Below are 17,789 nucleotides of genomic sequence, written 5' to 3' on the forward strand. Positions count from 1 at the left end.
GTAGTATTCCATTATGTATATATAACCACTTCTTTATCTATTCATCCATTGATGGACACTTAGGTTGTTCCAGATTTTGGCTATGGTGAATAATGCTGCAACTAAGTAAATATCTTTTTGGTTTAGTGTTATTTTTCTTTCTACCATATATGATCCAGCAATTCCACTGCTGATTAATACCCAGCAGTGGAATTGCTGGATCATATACGGTAGATCTATTTTTAAGTTTTTGAGGAACCTCCATACTGTTTTTCTTAGCAGCTGTACCAGTTTGCTTTCCCACCAACAGTGTAAGACAGTTCCCTTTTCTCCACATTTTTCCAATACTTATTTCCTGCCTTTTGATGATAGCCATTCCAGCAACTATGAGGTGATAGCTCATTGTGGTTTTGATTTGCATTTCTCTGATAATTAGTGATGTTGAACATCTTTCATGAGTCTGTTGGCCATCTTCATGTTTTCTTTGAAAAAAAAAAAGTCTATTTGGATTTCCTGCACATTTTTTAAAAAGATTTTTTAATCATTTGACAGGGAGAGTTTGAGCACACGAGGGGGAAGAGCAGGCAGAGGGAGAAGCAGCGTGCCTGCAGAGCAGGGAGCCCGATGCGGGGCTCGATCCCAGGACCCAGAGATCATGACCTGAGCCAAAGGCAGATGCTTAGCCAACTAAGCAACCCAGGTGCCCCTCCCAGCACATTTTTAAAAAAGGTTTATTTGTTTATTTTAGTCAGAGAGCGCACATGTGAGGAGGGGGAGGGTCAGAGGGAGAGGGAGAGGAAGAGAGAGAATCTCAAACAGACTTCCTGCTGAGTGTGGAGCCCAAATGGGGCTCAGTCTCATGACCCTGAGGTCATGACCTGAGCTGAAATCAAGAGTTGGATGCTTAACCAGCTGAGCCACCCAGGTGCCTCTCCCTGCACATGTTTTAATTGAATCTTTTTTTTTTTTTTTTTTTTTTCTATTGGGTGGTTTGAGTTTTTTAAAATATATTTTGGGTATTAACCCCTTATTGGATATGTGATTTGCAGATTTTTTTTTTAATTTTTTTTATTTACCAGGTTGCCTTTTCATTTTGTTGATGGTTTCCTTTGCTGTGCAGAGCTTTTAATGTAGTCCCACTTGTTTAATTCTGCTTTTGTTGCCTTTGTTTTTGGAGTCAGTTCCAAAAATTCAGCACCAAAGAATGAGGTCAGGGATCTTACTAACTCTGTTTCCTTCTCGGAGTTTTATGGCTTCAGGTCTCACAGTCAGGTCGTTAATTTTGAGTTATTTTTTGTGTATAGTGTAAGATGCATATAGCTGTCCAATTTTCCCATCCCCATTTATTGAAAAGACTATCCTTTCCCCACTGTATAATCTTGACTCCTTTGTTGTAAATTAATTAACCTTATATGTGTGTGTTTATTTCTGGGCTCTCTATCTGTTCCGTGGATGTCCTGCATTTATGCTGATACTGATTGTTTGGTTCTTATAGCTTAGTAGTATAGTTTGAAATCTTCCTTTCCAGTTGGGATGCCTTTTGTTTCTTTATCTTGGCTAATTACTGTGGCTAGGACTTCCACTACTATGTTGAATAAAAGTGACAAGAGTGGGCATCCTTGTCTTGTTCTTGTTCTTAGAAGAAAAGCTGTTAGTTTTTCATAGTTGAATATGATGTTAACTACAGCTTTGTCATATATGGCCTTTATATGTTGAGGTGCATTTCTTCTATATCCACTTTGTTGAGTGTTTTTATCATAAATAGATGTTGAATTTTGTTAAATTCCTTTTCTGTATCTATTGAGATGATCATGTGATTTTTTTTTTTCTCCAAACTCCTGGTTTAATAAGGACTTGTTTATTTTGAGAAAAAAGGGTCCCAAACATCAGGCTGTTCACAAAAATAACCCACAGTATCAACTTTAGAAAACAAATCTGAAGACTATTACACTAATTATTTTTCTAGAGGATGCATTTGACATGCCAGCTCTCATTCACAAAAATACATTGTTACGTTTGTGTTGAACAGCCCCACATAGCACTCTTATGTGGGGTATAACACACATACCTCTAACTCAAAGCTGCTCTCATGTGATTTTTATCCTTTTTTAAATTAGAAGTAGTTTACTGTCTGGGGCGCCTGGGTAGCTCAGTGGGTTAAAGCCTCTGCCTTTGGCTCAGGTCATGATCCCAGGGTCCTGGGATCGAGACCCCTATCGGGCTCTCTGCTCATTGGGGAGCCTGCTTCCCCCGCTCTCTCTGCCTGCCTCTCTGCCTACTTGTGATCTCTGTCTGTCCAATTAAAAAGAAAAAAGAAGTAGTTTATTATCTTTAGATGTAATGATGTTTAAAATGTTTTAAAAATGAACAGTTTTAAAGTTACAGAAATTCGGAATAAATGAGAATATTCAACATTTGGAATAAGGAAATAATGATTTCCTCTTAATTTATTAATAATTGCTTAATTATCCTTGGTTTTGTTATTGTGCTGCATCACTTTGATTTGCAGATGTTGAACTATCTTTGTATTCCTGGAATAAATCCCACTTGGTAGTGGTGTGTGTGATCCTTTTAAAGTATTGTGGTTTTTTTGTTGTTACTGTTTTGAGGAATTATAAAAGAATTTATTGAGGGCAAGAGGATGCATGCAATATAAAAATCAAAAGTTTATCTGGCATTCACTGACTTTTCTTTCTCTGCTTGTCAAATGGTTGGATTTTACTCGTACATTTTCTGAGGATCCTGGCCTGTTCATGTAGTCCTTTATACAGGGGGAAGCTATGGGGCAGATTCCTTAAGGGACTACTTAAGAGTCCCTTTGGGAGAACTCTGATTGGGCAGGAGTGTTCCTGAATGATTCCTACTTCTTTCTCTTCCATGTCATGTATACTACAAAATACTCAATGCATGTGGTGGTAAGCCCAGCAGTTAGTGAAAAGAAGCTATGAAAGTCCACTTTGCCATCTCGGCACTGGTCTAGGTCCAGGTCTAGGTTCAGGTCCTTCATTATTTTGTCCACAGCCAGAGGGCCATTTTGATTTTCCAAAAATCCAGGGAACTGCTTTTCTGTGAGTACTCGTAGGTCCTCCTTTGTTAAGTAGCCTTTATCCCCAGCACACTTGTGGAACATGCACATCATGGTTTCCATGGTATGTTCCATTTGAGATAGCATTTTGGTGAGGTCTTTTGAAACCGTGGCCAGAGGTATGGTGGGGACCCCTTTTGATGTATTTTTTAATTCAGTTTGTTAATATTTTGTTGAGTTTTACATCTGTGTTCACCAGGGATATTGGTGTGTAATTTTCTGTATGTGTGTCCTTGTCTAGTTTTGGTGTTAGACTAATGCTGGCCTTGTAGATGAGTTTGGAAGCATTCTCTTCTCCCGATTTTTGGGAAGAATTTGAGAAAGATCGATATGTGTTGAATTTTCTTTGAATGTTTGCTAGAATTCACCAGTGAAGCTGTCTGGTCCTGGAGGACTTTGCTTATTGGAAGGTTTTAGATTACCAATTCAGTCTTGTTACTGGTAATCAGTCTATTCAGATTTTCTATTTCTTCATGTTTTGTCTCAGACATATGTTTCTAGGACTTTGACTTTATCTATTTCTTTTGGGTGGTCTCATTTGTTGGTGTATAGTTGTCCATAGTAGTCTCTTAAGATTGTTTGTAGGTTTTTTTTTTTGGTATCAGTTGTAATTTCTCTTTTTCCTTATCTCTTGGGACTGTTAAATATGCGGCTTTCCCTCCCTACAACCTTTTTCTTTCATTCTCTGCCTACTCAACTTACATTCATTCTTATAGCCTCAGTTTAAGTCTAGCTTTCTTTTTTTTTTTTTTTAAGATTTCATTTATTTATTTGTCAGAGAGTGAGAGAGAGCGAGAGAGCAGGCAGGCACAGGCAGACAGAGTGGCAGGCAGAGGCAGAGGGAGAAGCAGGCTCTCTGCCGAGCAAGGAGCCCGATATGGGACTCGATCCCAGAACACTGGGATCATGACCTGAGCCGAAGGCAGCCGCTTAACCAACTGAGCCACCCAGGCGTCCCAAGCCTCAGTTTAAGTGCCTCCTTTCTCATAGGCCTTCTAAGACAACACTACTTCAGGCAACTTTCCTGCCCTTTTTATTTCTTTCTCCCCACCCCCTTTCTTCTTCCCCTCCCCCAACTTTTTATGTATCAAAATGCCTTTGTATACAAGTACTAGAGGGCCTTACTGAACCTGGCTTAAACAATAAGGACACATATAAGCTTACATTGTTGGAATAGGTAAGGTGGTCTAAGGAGCATCTTATTTTAGTGCCTTCAGCTCCATTTCTCTGAGGTTCCCTTATTTATACTTTGTGCCATGGCTTTATTTTCAGAGTTCTTTTTCTTTTGGTAATAAAATGACTGTTCCTTTCCTCAAGCTCAGCATTTTGCAGAGAAGAATAGAGTTGCTTCTAGGAGCTTTGTCATAATAATGAGGAAATTTCTTTCTCAGAAGTCTCTAGCAAATGTGTTATCAAACATCTCATGTCTCTGGCTTGAATTGGAACTCATACACGTTCTTCAGTCAGTCTCTGTGGCAGAGATTGTCTCTTACTGAATAGCTTAGGTCTTCCAGTTCCTGAACCAGTCATTGTGTTGAGAATGGGATTGTCTTGATTGTCCTGGACCAGTGGATTTCAAAGTGTGATCTCTGGAGCAACAGTAGCATCACCTGAGAACTTGTTTGAAATGTAATTTTTCTGACCCCATCTAAAAAACTTTGGGGATGTAGGCCCACTCATCTGTTTTAATCAGCTTCCTCAGGTGATTCTAATGTGCCTTAAAGTTTGAGAAAGTCTGGCTAATAGTAATCAGGATCCAGTTCTGGACCTGAAGTCAGTCCCCTCAAATGTTGTATACTGCAGGGAAGAAGGGGCTTAAAGTGGGTGTCTGGAGAGGAAACCTCAGTGACCACCACTCCTTTATAGCACTCATCACAATTTCTAATTATGCATTTGTTTGTGTCGTTATTTGTATAATGTCTCTGTCCCTTACAACACTTCACACTCTGTGGTGATAGGCACTCTGTCTTGCTTACTGCTGTAGCCCTAGTTCCCAGCATAGTACCTATCTGGTGTATGGTCAGTGCTTAAGGAATTCTAGATGAGAAAACAAGTTGCTTCAGTTCCATTTGTGTTTCTCTCACAGCTGGGGGTGATGGGTGTGTGCATGCCTACCTCAGTGGGCAGCCCTTTGAGGAATCTCAGCTGAGCATGCTGGCGTGTTTCCTCGTCTACCACTCAGTACCAGCTCCATGGCACCTGCCGTCTATAGGACTAGAAGGTAATTGCAGATCTAAATCCTCTCGGTACCTGTATTATTGACTCACTTATTTTTTAAGTTTCTTGGTAGGAGGCCTTTCTAGCGAGTTATTTTGTCTAGTTAGGTTTTGGTCTTCATTCATGTTTGGGTGTTACTGTTGAGAACTTTTTCAGAACAGACTATCTGAACTTTATACATGCATAAACTTTTATTTCATTCAGAAAAGGATGGGTTCTTCTTCAGAGAGTCCCAAACACCAGTGTATACTAATAAATTAAATGATTGTGTTATTTTTCTTTCATAATTTTTATTAAAGTTATTTTTAATTTTCTTCATTTTTTTGGTTTTTAGTTTGGATTTTTTTTTTTAAGATTTTATTTATTTGGCAGAGATCTCAAGTAGGCAAAGAGAGAGAGGGTGAAGCAGGCTCCCTGCTGAGCAGAAAGCTTGAGGTGGGGCTAGCCTTTATTTAACCCACTGAGCCACCCAGGCACCCCTGGATATTTCTTTTTAATCACATAATCTTAATTTCTAATATTATAAAGCTTTAAAATGACCAGGTACCTGGATTTTATATGAATTTGAATGTTTCTTATAATACAGAGTTTAAAATATTAACACCTCACTGTATTTTTCAGAATATGTAATTAGATATGGAGCTTGCCCAGTAACGTGAATCCTAAAATAAAATTAATTCTAAGCAACCTTATTATTATCACTTTCAAATTTGTGCTTACTAGTTGAGGATTCAAAAAATTGTTTTTTTTGTGTGTGTGTTTTGTTGTTTTTTTTTTTTAATTTTTTTAAAAAAAAGAGATTTATTTATTTATTTATTTGACAGACAGAGATCACAAGTAGGCAGAGAGGCAGGCAGAGAGAGAGGAAGGGAAGCAGGCTCCCCGTTGAACAGAGAGCCCAACGCAGGGCTCTATCCCAGGACCCTGGGATCATGACCTGAGCCGAAGGCAGAGGCTTTAACCCACTGAGCCACTCAGGTGCCCCTCAAAAATTGTTTTTTAAGAAGAGCAAAGATTGCTCCATTTAATCATTTAAAATTTAATGACATTACTAGTTTATTGCTGTTTTGAAAACCTTGGATAAGAATGTACTTTCTAGAGACTTCCAGTTATAGCCGTGAGAGAATTGCTTATATTGGAGTGACCTTCCCTCAAAAACAAATACAAAAGTTTGACAAATCACAGAAAACAGCTATTTAAAGGAATTGGTAGCAACTATGCTGGCCAGACTTGATTGAGGGGTCACAGCCCCCATGAGAAGGGAAGCATAATGAGGAAACTCCATACTTACTCAAGCTTTCTTTCAAAGGAATTTGCCAGTTCATAGCACAAGTAGAGTCCCAGCAAAAGGCAGTGGTGCTACTGGGCAGAGTAGCCAGAGGTTAGGTTAACAATTGCCTGAGAATCTAGAACTTGAGCTAAATCCTTGGTAGGAGGGAATAATAGGAATAATAACACAAAAACCTGGATGTACTCTTCCCTTGAGACCCATACCAAATCTTACATGCACAGGATAAGACTTCAAGAAATCTAGCAGAAGCCAGGAGACTAAAAATGTGAGCAAAGATTTCAGCAACAGCATAGTGCCAAGGAGACAAAGGGTAGTGTTCCAGGGCTGCTCAGGTGTGAAGTGGCTCTGATAAGCATCCCAGCCATTACCACAGCAGGACCAAGCCCCAAGAGTAAAGGTAAAAAGTGAAACCGAGAAGACCTAAAGTTAGCCTCAAGTAGAACAGAAATCTGCATTCTGCCTGCCTTACAGAAGAAACCATAACCTTCTTAGGAGGAACAAAATATATCCTGAACCTTTATACTTTTTAATACACAGTATCCACTTTTGAATCAAAAATTACAAGACATAACAAGAAAAGAATGTAACAGAAGCTGACTTATATGTGACCTAGATAAAAGTTACTGGTTTGGGTCTTAAAATAACTACAACTAATATTACCAAGAAAATAGATGAAAAGATAGAGCATGTCACCAGAAATCTGGAATCAATAAGAAAGAGTTAAATGGAAATTCTAGGACTGAAAAATATAACCGAAATTAAGAATTCAGTGTATGGATTAAGTGGTGTATCAGACACAGCAGATAAATGAACCAGAAGGCAGGTATGTAGAAAGTAAGCAAATTAAACACAGAAGATGGGTTGAAAATACAGAAAAGGAACATGGTAGAATATGGTGAAAAAGTCAAATATGCACATAGTTGAGATGCCAGAATAAGAGGAGAGAGAAAATGAGATAGAAGCATGTTTGAAGAGACTGGGGCTAAAAATTTTTAAAAATGGAGAATGGACATCCACTTAGAGTGAACACTAAGCAGGATAATAAGAGACATACAAGATATAAAAAGACTGTAATTGAACTTTTTGAGATGTAGAATGCAGTGTTTGAGCTGAAGGTACACTGAATGGGATTAATGGGCAGATTAGACATGCCATAATAAGAAATTAGCGAGCTTGATGACATAGCAATAGAAACTGTCCAAAATTAGATGCAAAAGTGAAAGAAGGAAAAAAGAGGAACAGAGCATAAATGAAGTGAGTTGTGGAACTTAAAACACCTAATTCACATGTGATTGGAGTCCCTGAAGAAGAGAGAAATTGAGGGAGGAAGAGGTGCAACAGAAAAAAATATTTGAAGAAATAATGCCTGGAAATTTTCCAGATTTGGTGAAAACTGTAAATCCACAGATTCAAGAATTTCAGTGAATCCCAAGCATGAGAAACATGAATCAAATTATATTAAGGCAATCATAACCAGATTGCCCAAAACTGATGGTAAAAAAGTCTTAAAAGCAGCTAGAGGAAAAAGACATGTTACAGAGATAAAAATAAGAGTGACTGTGTATTTCTCATAGGAAGCAATTTAAGTGATAGATCAGTGGAGTAAAGGACCCAGAGGAAAATAAAATGTCTTGTTAGAGTTTTATACCCAGCAAAAATATCTTTCAAAACAAATGACCATGAAATAATTCCAGAAACACAGAAGCTGACAGAATTCGTCACCAGCAGACCCACACTACTAGAAATGTTGTCAATTAAGTCCTTTGGGCAGAGGGAAAATAATATGAGATGGAGATGGGGGGGTTACACAAAGGATTGCAGAACACTGGAAATGGTAATGGCATGGGTTTATTTATGCAAGGTTTATTTCTCTTAAAAAACACTTTTTAAAATACCAGTGACAGAATAAAAGTAGCAGCAGTATGCTACGGAGTTGATAAAACATGAAAAGTGAAAAATAGGACAATAGTAGCTCAAAGACTGGGAAGGGAGAAATGGAAGCACTATGGGAAGGCCTTTATGCTAGTATGTGAAGTAGAATAATCTCACTTTGGTGACATCTTGGGTGAGATCAAAGGTAATCTTTGATCATTTAAATGTGTATATTGGAAGTCATAAAGCAATTATTAAAGTAAGAAAACAGAATCAGAACTTACTTCAACAAAGGGGCCACAGTGGAATTGTAAAAATATCATAAAAAGTAATCCTTTTAAAAGAGGACAGTGAGGAACAGAGCACAGATGGAACAAATAGAAAGCAAAGAGCAAGACGATGTGTTTAAACCTAACCATTTCAGTATTGCATTGAATGTAAATGGTCTGTTACATTCCACGGTGTATTAGTATATTGGAGTTGTTTGATATCTTCCTGGATGTTTTTATTCTCTGTGCTTGGGTTTTAGTAAGGTCTGGGGAACACCATATAATAACAAATAAGAAATTTGTCTAAATTTCCCTTGAGGTTTATTGAATATTTAATTTAGCTGGCTGGCAGAGACCAGTCAATGAAAGGAAATAGGAGTCGTAGTTGCCTCTCTCATATTGTATGTAGCAGATCTCTCTCTTGTGTTAGTCGTGCCTTAATCAGAGAGCCACATGATCACATTGTGAGACTTTTCTGTTCATCTTCATGAGGTCCCATGATCATGCACATGCCTCTGGTGTCTGCATGTCTGCTAGGATGCTTCCTGTGGCCTAGAGTCATAGGGACCATATTCACGTATATATTGGAGCTAGGAGAGAGGGAATGGTTTACCATTATATGTGGTAGGATGGAGGCAAAAAGGAAGATGATGCTTAATAGGATTTTCAGGTTATATACTTCCTACTTCTTTAAGAGCAGTGTTTCTTGACCTTGGCTGCTCATCAGAATCACCAGGCAGCCTTCAGGCCTCCAGATGCCCAGGCTCCACTCCACGTGAATTATGTTGGAATCTCTGTGGGACCACAGTTGAGAACCTTTGCTTCTTGGAGATTAAGGCATTAGATTAATTTCTGTGTTACTCATTTTGAGCTTTTATTCTTTTTTTAAGATACGTATTAGAATATATAAATTATGGTAGTTGAAAGTAGACAGGCACATTTATTAATTATATTTCAGTAATATGTAAATATTAACAGTTTCAGATGTAGTTACAGGTCACTTTTTGAAGTACAGAGTAGGATACATTTGACATTTTTATATCAAATTATATTTTACAGTGCATTCGGGAAATTCATTATTTAAATATTACCTTTGGGGAATTGTTTTCAAAGGGAAGAATGTAGCTTTAATTGTGATTATGTTTCTGAAGCTTCCTTGAAAGGGGTGTACATCTGAATTTATATAGAAGTTTGACTTTCCCTCCATTTCCATTTCTTTAGGGAGCACAAGCTTTGCTGAACTCCTCTTCAAATTTAAACAGCTGAAAATGCCAGTGCGGGCTTTGCTAAGATTGGCTCCTTTGCTTCTTGGAAATCCACAGCCAATGGTTATGTGATCATGTCTGGTGGCAAACCTACCCTGAAGCGTGACTTCTGCACAAAAACATGACCAAACAACAAAGCTAAAGAAACATTTATAAGTTTTATAATATAACTAGTGGGGAATGAGCTGCACAAACCTCAATGTATTTTAAAATCCAAGTGTTTTAAATATTCCAGAGGCTCTGTTGCTGTCAGCATTAACATTATATGATATATAAAAGTGAGTTAAAATTTACTTTTGTAAATAAAGTTTTTTGGTTTGTTTTCAAAACTCTTGATTATTTTAGTTTGGGATCTCAAAGAGATTAGAGCCATGGGGGCTGGGGTGGATATTCATTTTTTAAGTCTTCCAGCTAGGGTGATTCAGATGAAGTGACTATGTTTAAATTTGCAAGGTTTTTAAAGAAGCTGTGTCATCAAGTTTTATTCTCTGCAGCAAGAAAATGGCTTTTTAGCATCTCCTAAGATGTCGCAGTGTTTGGGTCTAAACTTGGTGTGTACTTTCTGTGACAGTGCTAGGCATCCTCATAGTATGAGCAGTCACCTTCAACAGGAGGATGTTTATACCCTAATAAGGAATGGGTCAATGTGAAGCCTGTTCTAAATAGAGAAAATGTGCAGTTTCTACTAAAAGAGGTCTTTAGAAATTGCATTTAAAAATAAATGATGGTCCATTCCCACCCAAGATTTAGAGAATGTACATCTGTATGGAGAGTTTGTAGAGTAGGTAATGATGAAAGATACTCTGAAAGAGAGGCCTGCAGCTTCAGGTTTCCCGAAGAGGAAGAAGAAAACACCGTGCTGTCTGGTGCCTGACATGTGCCCTGCGCTTTCCGAATGGCCAGCTGGATTGGTAGAAATGGCAAGATCCATTCAGTGATTTCACATTGCCACATCCTGAATTTTGCTGTTTAGCTCTCAGTGTAAAAATCAAAGCAAACAAATGTTTCCATTGAGATTCTGGCAAAAACCCATGTGGCATTTGCTTCTGTGGGGGTGGGGGCACACCTGTAGTGGTAAGGGGTTCTCTCTAGACTCAGTACTCCGTCTGCATGCTTGCTCCAGGGACTTCCTCCGGCATTACTGCACAGGTAAGACACGGCTGCCTGGGAGGACGAAATGTGCTTCCCTTTCACACTTAGCTAGTTTTTTATATAATTAAAAAAAAAAAAAGGTTACAGAAATTCCATTTGAATCAAGATTTTAAGAACTCAGTATCTGGGCAACTTTTGCTATTTTCAGTCTCTGTTGTTTATGATTTGTATTCCTTTCTCTGAATGATGACTTGAGAGACTCTTACTTGCACATTATGTATTCTCATAGATGAGGGAGAACAGTCATTAGAATGTTGTCAACAAAAGCAATAATCAGGCTTTCTAAAAGAAAGAGCAGAATACAAGATTGCAGATGGTCTGGACACAGCATTTTCTTTGTAGTTTGGACCCAGTGTTTAGGTAACAGAGCAAAGAGGGTATTCTGGGCAGTCTTCTAAGCAGACTTGCTAGGATCATCAAAGAAATGAATTCTTGCTATTTGTGGGTTCTGAAAAGATTTGGAAAGTAGTTCTCACCATCTAGAATATTTCGGCCTCCTCAAAGTTAAGACAAGGGAAGAGCAGGAGAAGTGCATCTGACTCCTAAGGGTTTTGGCCCAGAAGTGGCACATGTCACTTCCAGTCACAGCCTCTTGGCAGGAAGTAGATCAATCCACATCGTGTGACTCCTCCTCCATGTGTCCATGAAAGGGAGGAGAACAGCTGCTGGTGAGTACTGGTTACTTAATGTCACAATAGGGTTCCTAACTAACCCACATTTATCTTTTCTACTTATACAGCTACACATGCTTCCATAGATGGGCATAATTAAATAATAGTTGCACACACACCCCAAGGGAGGCTGATATTGGTGTCCCTCCCTTGAGTACGATGTCCTATGAAGAGGTGAAGGCCTGAACTTGTGTGTAGCTCTGACGCATGGACGCCAGACCCTAGCAGTAACGTCTGTTGGGTTAAGCCTTACAGAGCTCCCCTCAGTGCTGCCTGATCTTCAGTAAGGCCACTTTTTTACGCTTTGTCTAAAAACCAGCCAACTTAGCTTGACTCCCAGCTCAGAGATCTTCTTACAGCCCAGTGGAAGCAAGGAGGCAGCAGCTGCCTCTCATCTCTCAGCTTGATCAGCAGACAGACCCATTTGGTGGGAGGCCAGTGTGCCTGGTGGGCACAGGCCAGAGTTTGGGAGCCAGGATTCCGAGTAAAAGCCAGAGCATGTGGCTCCAAGGCAGGAATTGCCAGAGGAGTGGATTTGTGGACTGTGTGTGTGACATGGATTCCGAGGAAAGCTATGTCAAAGCCCAATCTGAAGATAGGAGTAGGCCAAAGTCAGGAGAGGATGCTGGTAGCTGAGCGAAGCTGGAAGGCCATGGAGCAATTTGAGATCCAAACCAGGAAGATTTAGTTGGTAGCACATAGATTAACTAATATGCCTTTTGCATATAGGGCTGGGGCCTTGTCGTCTGGGTTCCTCCATCCTCATACCACATTTTGTAGAAAATGCCAAGTTGTATAAAGATCTCTCCAATTCAGCTATGGGGGAGGGGATGGGATTTGGTCACCTTTGTACCCCCAGTATCTGCAGTGTTCAACCAGCAATAGAAGGAAGCAGAGGGGAGGTTGGAGCTGTCGCTCCTAAGAGGGTACCCCCAGGCTGGAGGCCTCTGTCAGCACATAGCAGTCACCCTGCAGATAACCATGTGACTGGCTTTTCCTGCTTCCCGGGGCCAGCCAGGTTTCCCTGACTCTGAAATACGTTGCTTGCTTCTCATCAGTCACAAGCCGTGGGAAAGTCTTTTTTGCTAAATTGAAAGAAAAGCCCTTAAAACCGTATCCTTAATTCTGGCTTGTGGATGAGGATGAACTTGCCTGTGGGCCATCCTCTTGCTTTGCTCCATGTTCTGTCCTTGAATGAAAGGGAGGCTGGCATGGGAGTAAGGGTTGCCCAGATGGCAGGACTGTCTGTCTTTAGGCAGCTGCATAAAAGGTCAGCAGTGGAAGATCTCTCTGCCCCTCTTTCTATAGCTGAGACTCCTGAGGCTCAGGGAGGGAGGTGGCGGGTTGGCCCAAGGCCGCACTATTCCTGTCACAACCCCTAACAGGCCTGGGCTTTGAGACCATACTGTTTCAACCCCTCAAATCTGATTCAGTATTCCCTCTCTTAGTGCAGTAGATGCTGAGAAAGAGGCAGATTAACGTAAATTGGAAGGATGTTGCACCAGACAGAGTCTGTGGACCCTTCCCTTCTCTGCGCATCTTTAGAAAAACAAAGACCTTTGTGTACTTTCTTGGAATTAAATTAGTCCTGTGTGCTGCTTTCTGGGTCATATAACCACCATCTTAATTTAAAACATCTCTTTTAGCTGAAAATATTTCTTCCTATTCTGTGGCACATTATAACATGAAATAGGAAATTTAGAAAAAAATTTATACCAGGTTCAATAAAATCAGTGAAAATCTATTAAAAAATGCACATTCATAATTTCCACTGCTTTTACTCCAATACTTAGGTGTGAAATCTGTTTCCTTGTCTCTGTGGTTAATGGATCCATCTCCGGTCTTACATTCAGGTACGCTGCTTTGGGAAGCTATAGTCCATGGGCTTCCAGAACCCCGATGTGCTAGATTATGATCACGTCAGTGGGAGGACTTATCACAGGGACAGTGTTTGGAAGCTAGTTAGTGCTGCCCATGTTCTTTCATTTGTCTTGTGTTCATACTCGTGTGTATTTTTCGTTCAGTCAAGGCTTTTGTTTGCTTACTGTGCACCATTCCAGAGATTAAGAAGATAATCTCATCAACTGAAGTGTGGGTCAACGTATATAGCTCTTCAACAATTGAAGAATCATTAGCAAATCGTCGTAATTAGTATCCCTAGCTGCAGCGTCTCTGCCTGGTAAGATCTAGATGAGATGAGCACCAACCCCTACTTGAAATTTCTGCAAAACCCCAGAGGGCTGTGTGGGTGCTATCTTGTCATCTTGGTGTCCTCTTGCTCCGAACTCCCTCTCTCCTCTAGTTAATTTTCATTCGCGTCATCGCACTGTGCCCTCTGCCTGGACGGGATGTCAACTCGGCATCTTCACCTCCTCCTCCTCTTGCTGCTCAGCCTCCAGCTGTTTCCCGTGTGGGGCCAGGTAAGTGTGAGCCACTGGGAGGAGCCAGTGAGAGATGCCCACGTGAGGCCTGGAGGTGGAAGAGGTAGCCAAGGCTTCATGGGTCATGGATGGGCAGGAGGGCAGATTGTGCCACCACCAGCTGTGACAGCTGTCCCCCCACCCCCAGATGAGTTTTGCAGGGCCTTCTCAGGCTTCTGTTCCCTAAACATTTCCATCTACTTTCCTTCATCAACACCCTTTCTGCTTGGGTCCCTGAGCAAACCCTGTGCTGCTAGGTGGGACATAATGACCCAGGTGTGAAACCAGCCCCATCCCCAAGTCCCATAAAAGCTACTCACACCACTCGGTATCCCCTGGTTTTGCTCATGGAATTTCCAGCCCCTTGGCTATCTCTTGAACCCCCAGTGCTGTTCACTTTCCTTTCCCATGATCACACCCTCAGGTGTGCTCTAACACCAAGATTTTATGACAGTCTTGCAACTCATACACTAACTCATCTGGATGGGGCCAAACTCAGGCCACAGTGGCAGTGACCCCCCCCTTGAGTGGCCTTGGGTTTCTCCCTAACACCCTGAGAGGACTCCCTGACTAAAGGAAGAATGCATGGTCTTTCATCAGCTGAGTACCTCGAGCGGTGTGGGTTGGCCCCATATAGTGCCAGATTTCCCAGGACTGAGTCACTAGATGCATGAGTGAGGAGAGAAACCACCTCTTAGCCTGTTTATCCCTTGGCCTTCTGGGGCTGCAAGGACTAGGTGTCACCAATAGTAAGAGCTATGATTATTTGCAATTGCAAAGTTCCAGAGGACTCAGGAAGAAAATGCTAAGCCCTCATGGGATAGTCGGGTTGAACAGCAACTGTATTGCTTCCTGAAGGGAGTCAACTTTTTACAAGACTGCATATTCTGTCTCTGCTTGACTGTGAGGTTCCTGGACACCTTGTAGTCTAAGCAGTTTTGTGGCAAATCTGGCATTTCTATGGGAAAAAAGTGATGAAGAGCTAGACAGTGTCTGTCTGGTAACTGCAATTATTGCTCAGTAATTAGACTTCCTATCTAGAATAGTTATACATGTCTTTACAACTGTATATCCATCCACCCATCTATTCATCCGTCTGTCAAGAGTGCTATAAAATCTAGGAGCATCACTGAGCACATGGAGAGGCGGTGGACCAGCCCAGGCTTGTGGAATTGCCTGGAATACTAGGCACCTACCCCCAGATCCTGCCCCCCAACCCCATCCCAAGTGTTCCTCCACGTCTCTGAAGGGTTTTGCATCTGAAGGGTTTTGGTATCAAGATCACAAGCCCTACTCTTATTGGAGGGTGTTTGCATGGTGCACCCCACACCCTCAGCCCATTGTTAGCACCTTGGCATGATCTAAGGATAATCTGACAGAGCTGGGTTTTGCTTTGTGAATCCACCTGAAAGTCTTTTAGTAGTGGGTTCAGATTTGTTCATACAAGTAATATGACTGATCTCAGTTGAATCTCTTTTTTTTATTGCTTCTGTATTATATTTCTACTATATTTCTTATATTTACCATGTAACTTTGATTTTTTTTTCTCTTAAAATTTGTCATATTCATTTATTTGGCATTCAGGATGTCTTGTATTCTTGTGCATACATTTAACACTAATATCCGCATAGGACTCTTCCAGTCACCCCCCCTTTTTTTTTAACCTCAGCTTCCATGGACTGCCTTGTTTCTGGCCTCAGTAGCACCCTGGGACCTCCCCACCTGTCCCCAGGCATCCGTTCATGACATCCTCCTTTCTTCTCTCCCTTCTCCTCTCATTTTGAAACTTGGATTATTTCGATGATGTCAGAGCCTATAATGGCATAGGATTCCCCCCCTTGACTCCCATTCTTGTTTCAGCATTAGATCCACACATCAGTGAGCGCCATGCGTCCCTCCAGTCTCCTGGCTGGAATTCCCCACCATCTCTTCTAGTAGAGTGTCAGGAAAGCCTCCAAGGACAACTGTCCCCAAGATGCTGATTGCCTAGAATGGACTGACCACATCTTGTATCCTCTCTCCTCATGTGTTTCTCCTGCCTTCCTGTCTCCTTCTCTTCACCTCACCATCTTCTAGCTGTTTCTTTGGGCTCTTCCTTCAGGGGCCTCCTCCTCAGTGATCCAGGCCTCTTCCTAGACTTTCCATCCCCTCTCCCTCTGCCTATTCTCAAGTTTCCACAGAGGCTCCTTCTCTGTCTGGTCTCTTGGCTCCTTTGGTCCCCCCCTCCATGTTACTGCTACACTCTTCCAAATTACCAGGGGGCAGGGCCTTTGCAGGCTGACACTCACTGGAAGGTTGGGGAGCCATTGTGCTATTCAGGCTGTCATGGTTCTAACTGTTCCCACACTCTCCTTCCTGCAGGTCTGAGGAAAACTGGAGGCCCAGTGCTGTCCCTCGGTGCCTCCCGGAGCCTGCCAAGGAGGCAGCAGCTTGGTGTTGGGGCAGGGAGAGGCAGGGGATGGGTGGGAGCTACAAGAAAAGAAAGCGAGATCAGAGCAGGAGGCGGACTCCCGGGTGAGGAAGTTCTCAGCGCACCACCACAGGTGCATGTTGGAAAGGGGCTCAGGCAAAATCAGCTGCCCCCCCCCCCAGTGCTTGTCTAAGCGACCAGATCCAAGAGTGGCCCCTGTAGCCACTATTTGTCTCTCTTTCTTTTATTGTGAAAATAATGCAATTTTCTCTGGAATTTGAGACTCTGACATATATAGTAGTCGTTGGTCCTCAAATAAGAAGCCTGTGGATGAATTAAACTTTATCCCAAACTTGGTTTATCACAGAGCACACTTGACCTTCTTTTTCCTAGGGTCAGAATGGGCTCCGTCACACCCTGCAAAGAGGTGGGGGGGTGGCTCAGTTCACAAGATTATTCTGGTATAGCCATCTCCCCAGGCAAAGCGTGCCTTCTGTGTTTCACCAAAGGTCCCCCCCTCCAACTTCAAGTAAACCCAAAAATAAAAACCAAATTTAAACAAAAGAAAACATGTTCTAAAGAGTGTGGTGCTGGCCAAGCGTCCACTTTCACAGCTGTGGCATCTACGGTGTGCTTTCTCACAGTTCTCTAGGTGCTTGGTGCCCTTTTATGCCCACCGATCTGATCTTTGCAGAGACCAGGAGCCCTAGAAGCTCCTTTTGCCTGTGACAAGACGAAACTGACACATCCTTCAGGGACTCAGCTACTAAGCTTGCTTTATGTGGGAGGTAAACACTTTTGATGACATGCTGGAATTAATCTCTCTTTCCTCCAAAGAGCCACCAGGGGAACAACCCCCCTTTCCAGAAAGGGTGACTTCAGTGTCTTCCATTTATTTGTTTAAAATTTTCAACTCAGATCAAAACTCTACAGAGGTTTTCATTACTTAGATCAGCATTTCCAGGAGTTTTCCCAAAAAGTTTTTTTGATATGCAAATCGGGATCTGATGTTACATACTTGATTCCATAGTCAAATGCATTTGGAGAGTTTTGATATAAACACCGGTAATTACTTTCTGTATCATGGTAGTTCTCAGAGCCCTTAGATGCTAATATGCTCAAAGGGATGCTGTACTGCTTCCCCTTCAAGCCCACCAG

At 41.5% G+C, this 17,789-nt stretch overlaps 2 protein-coding genes across 4 annotated transcripts in view; one reads left to right on the forward strand and one right to left on the reverse strand.

The window, feature by feature from the left end:
• Window positions 1-10,307, forward strand: part of ANAPC1 (anaphase promoting complex subunit 1) — a 103,347-nt gene extending 93,040 nt beyond the window's left edge. For all 3 annotated transcript variants that reach the window (XM_044261622.1, XM_044261621.1, XM_044261623.1), the window contains 2 exons: window positions 5,151-5,285; window positions 9,935-10,307. In XM_044261622.1, coding sequence (XP_044117557.1) covers window positions 5,151-5,285; window positions 9,935-10,050 — 251 coding nt within the window. In that variant the 3' untranslated portion in view covers window positions 10,051-10,307. The remainder of the gene's footprint in view (window positions 1-5,150; window positions 5,286-9,934) is intronic.
• LOC122915096 (protein S100-A10-like) lies at window positions 2,724-3,167 on the reverse strand. Its single transcript, XM_044261624.1, has one exon. The coding sequence runs from the start codon at window positions 3,149-3,151 to the stop codon at window positions 2,840-2,842; it is 312 nt and encodes a 103-aa protein (XP_044117559.1). The 5' UTR covers window positions 3,152-3,167; the 3' UTR covers window positions 2,724-2,839.
• Window positions 10,308-17,789: the final 7,482 nt, after the last annotated feature.

This window comes from Neovison vison, chromosome 8 (genome assembly GCF_020171115.1).
Source record: "Neovison vison isolate M4711 chromosome 8, ASM_NN_V1, whole genome shotgun sequence".
NCBI lineage: Eukaryota > Metazoa > Chordata > Mammalia > Carnivora > Mustelidae > Neogale > Neogale vison.

Excerpts from the sequence above, each read along its gene's own strand:
- LOC122915096 (XM_044261624.1), bottom strand. The coding sequence starts at position 3,151 with ATGCTATCTCAAATGGAACATACCATGGAAACCATGATGTGCATGTTC.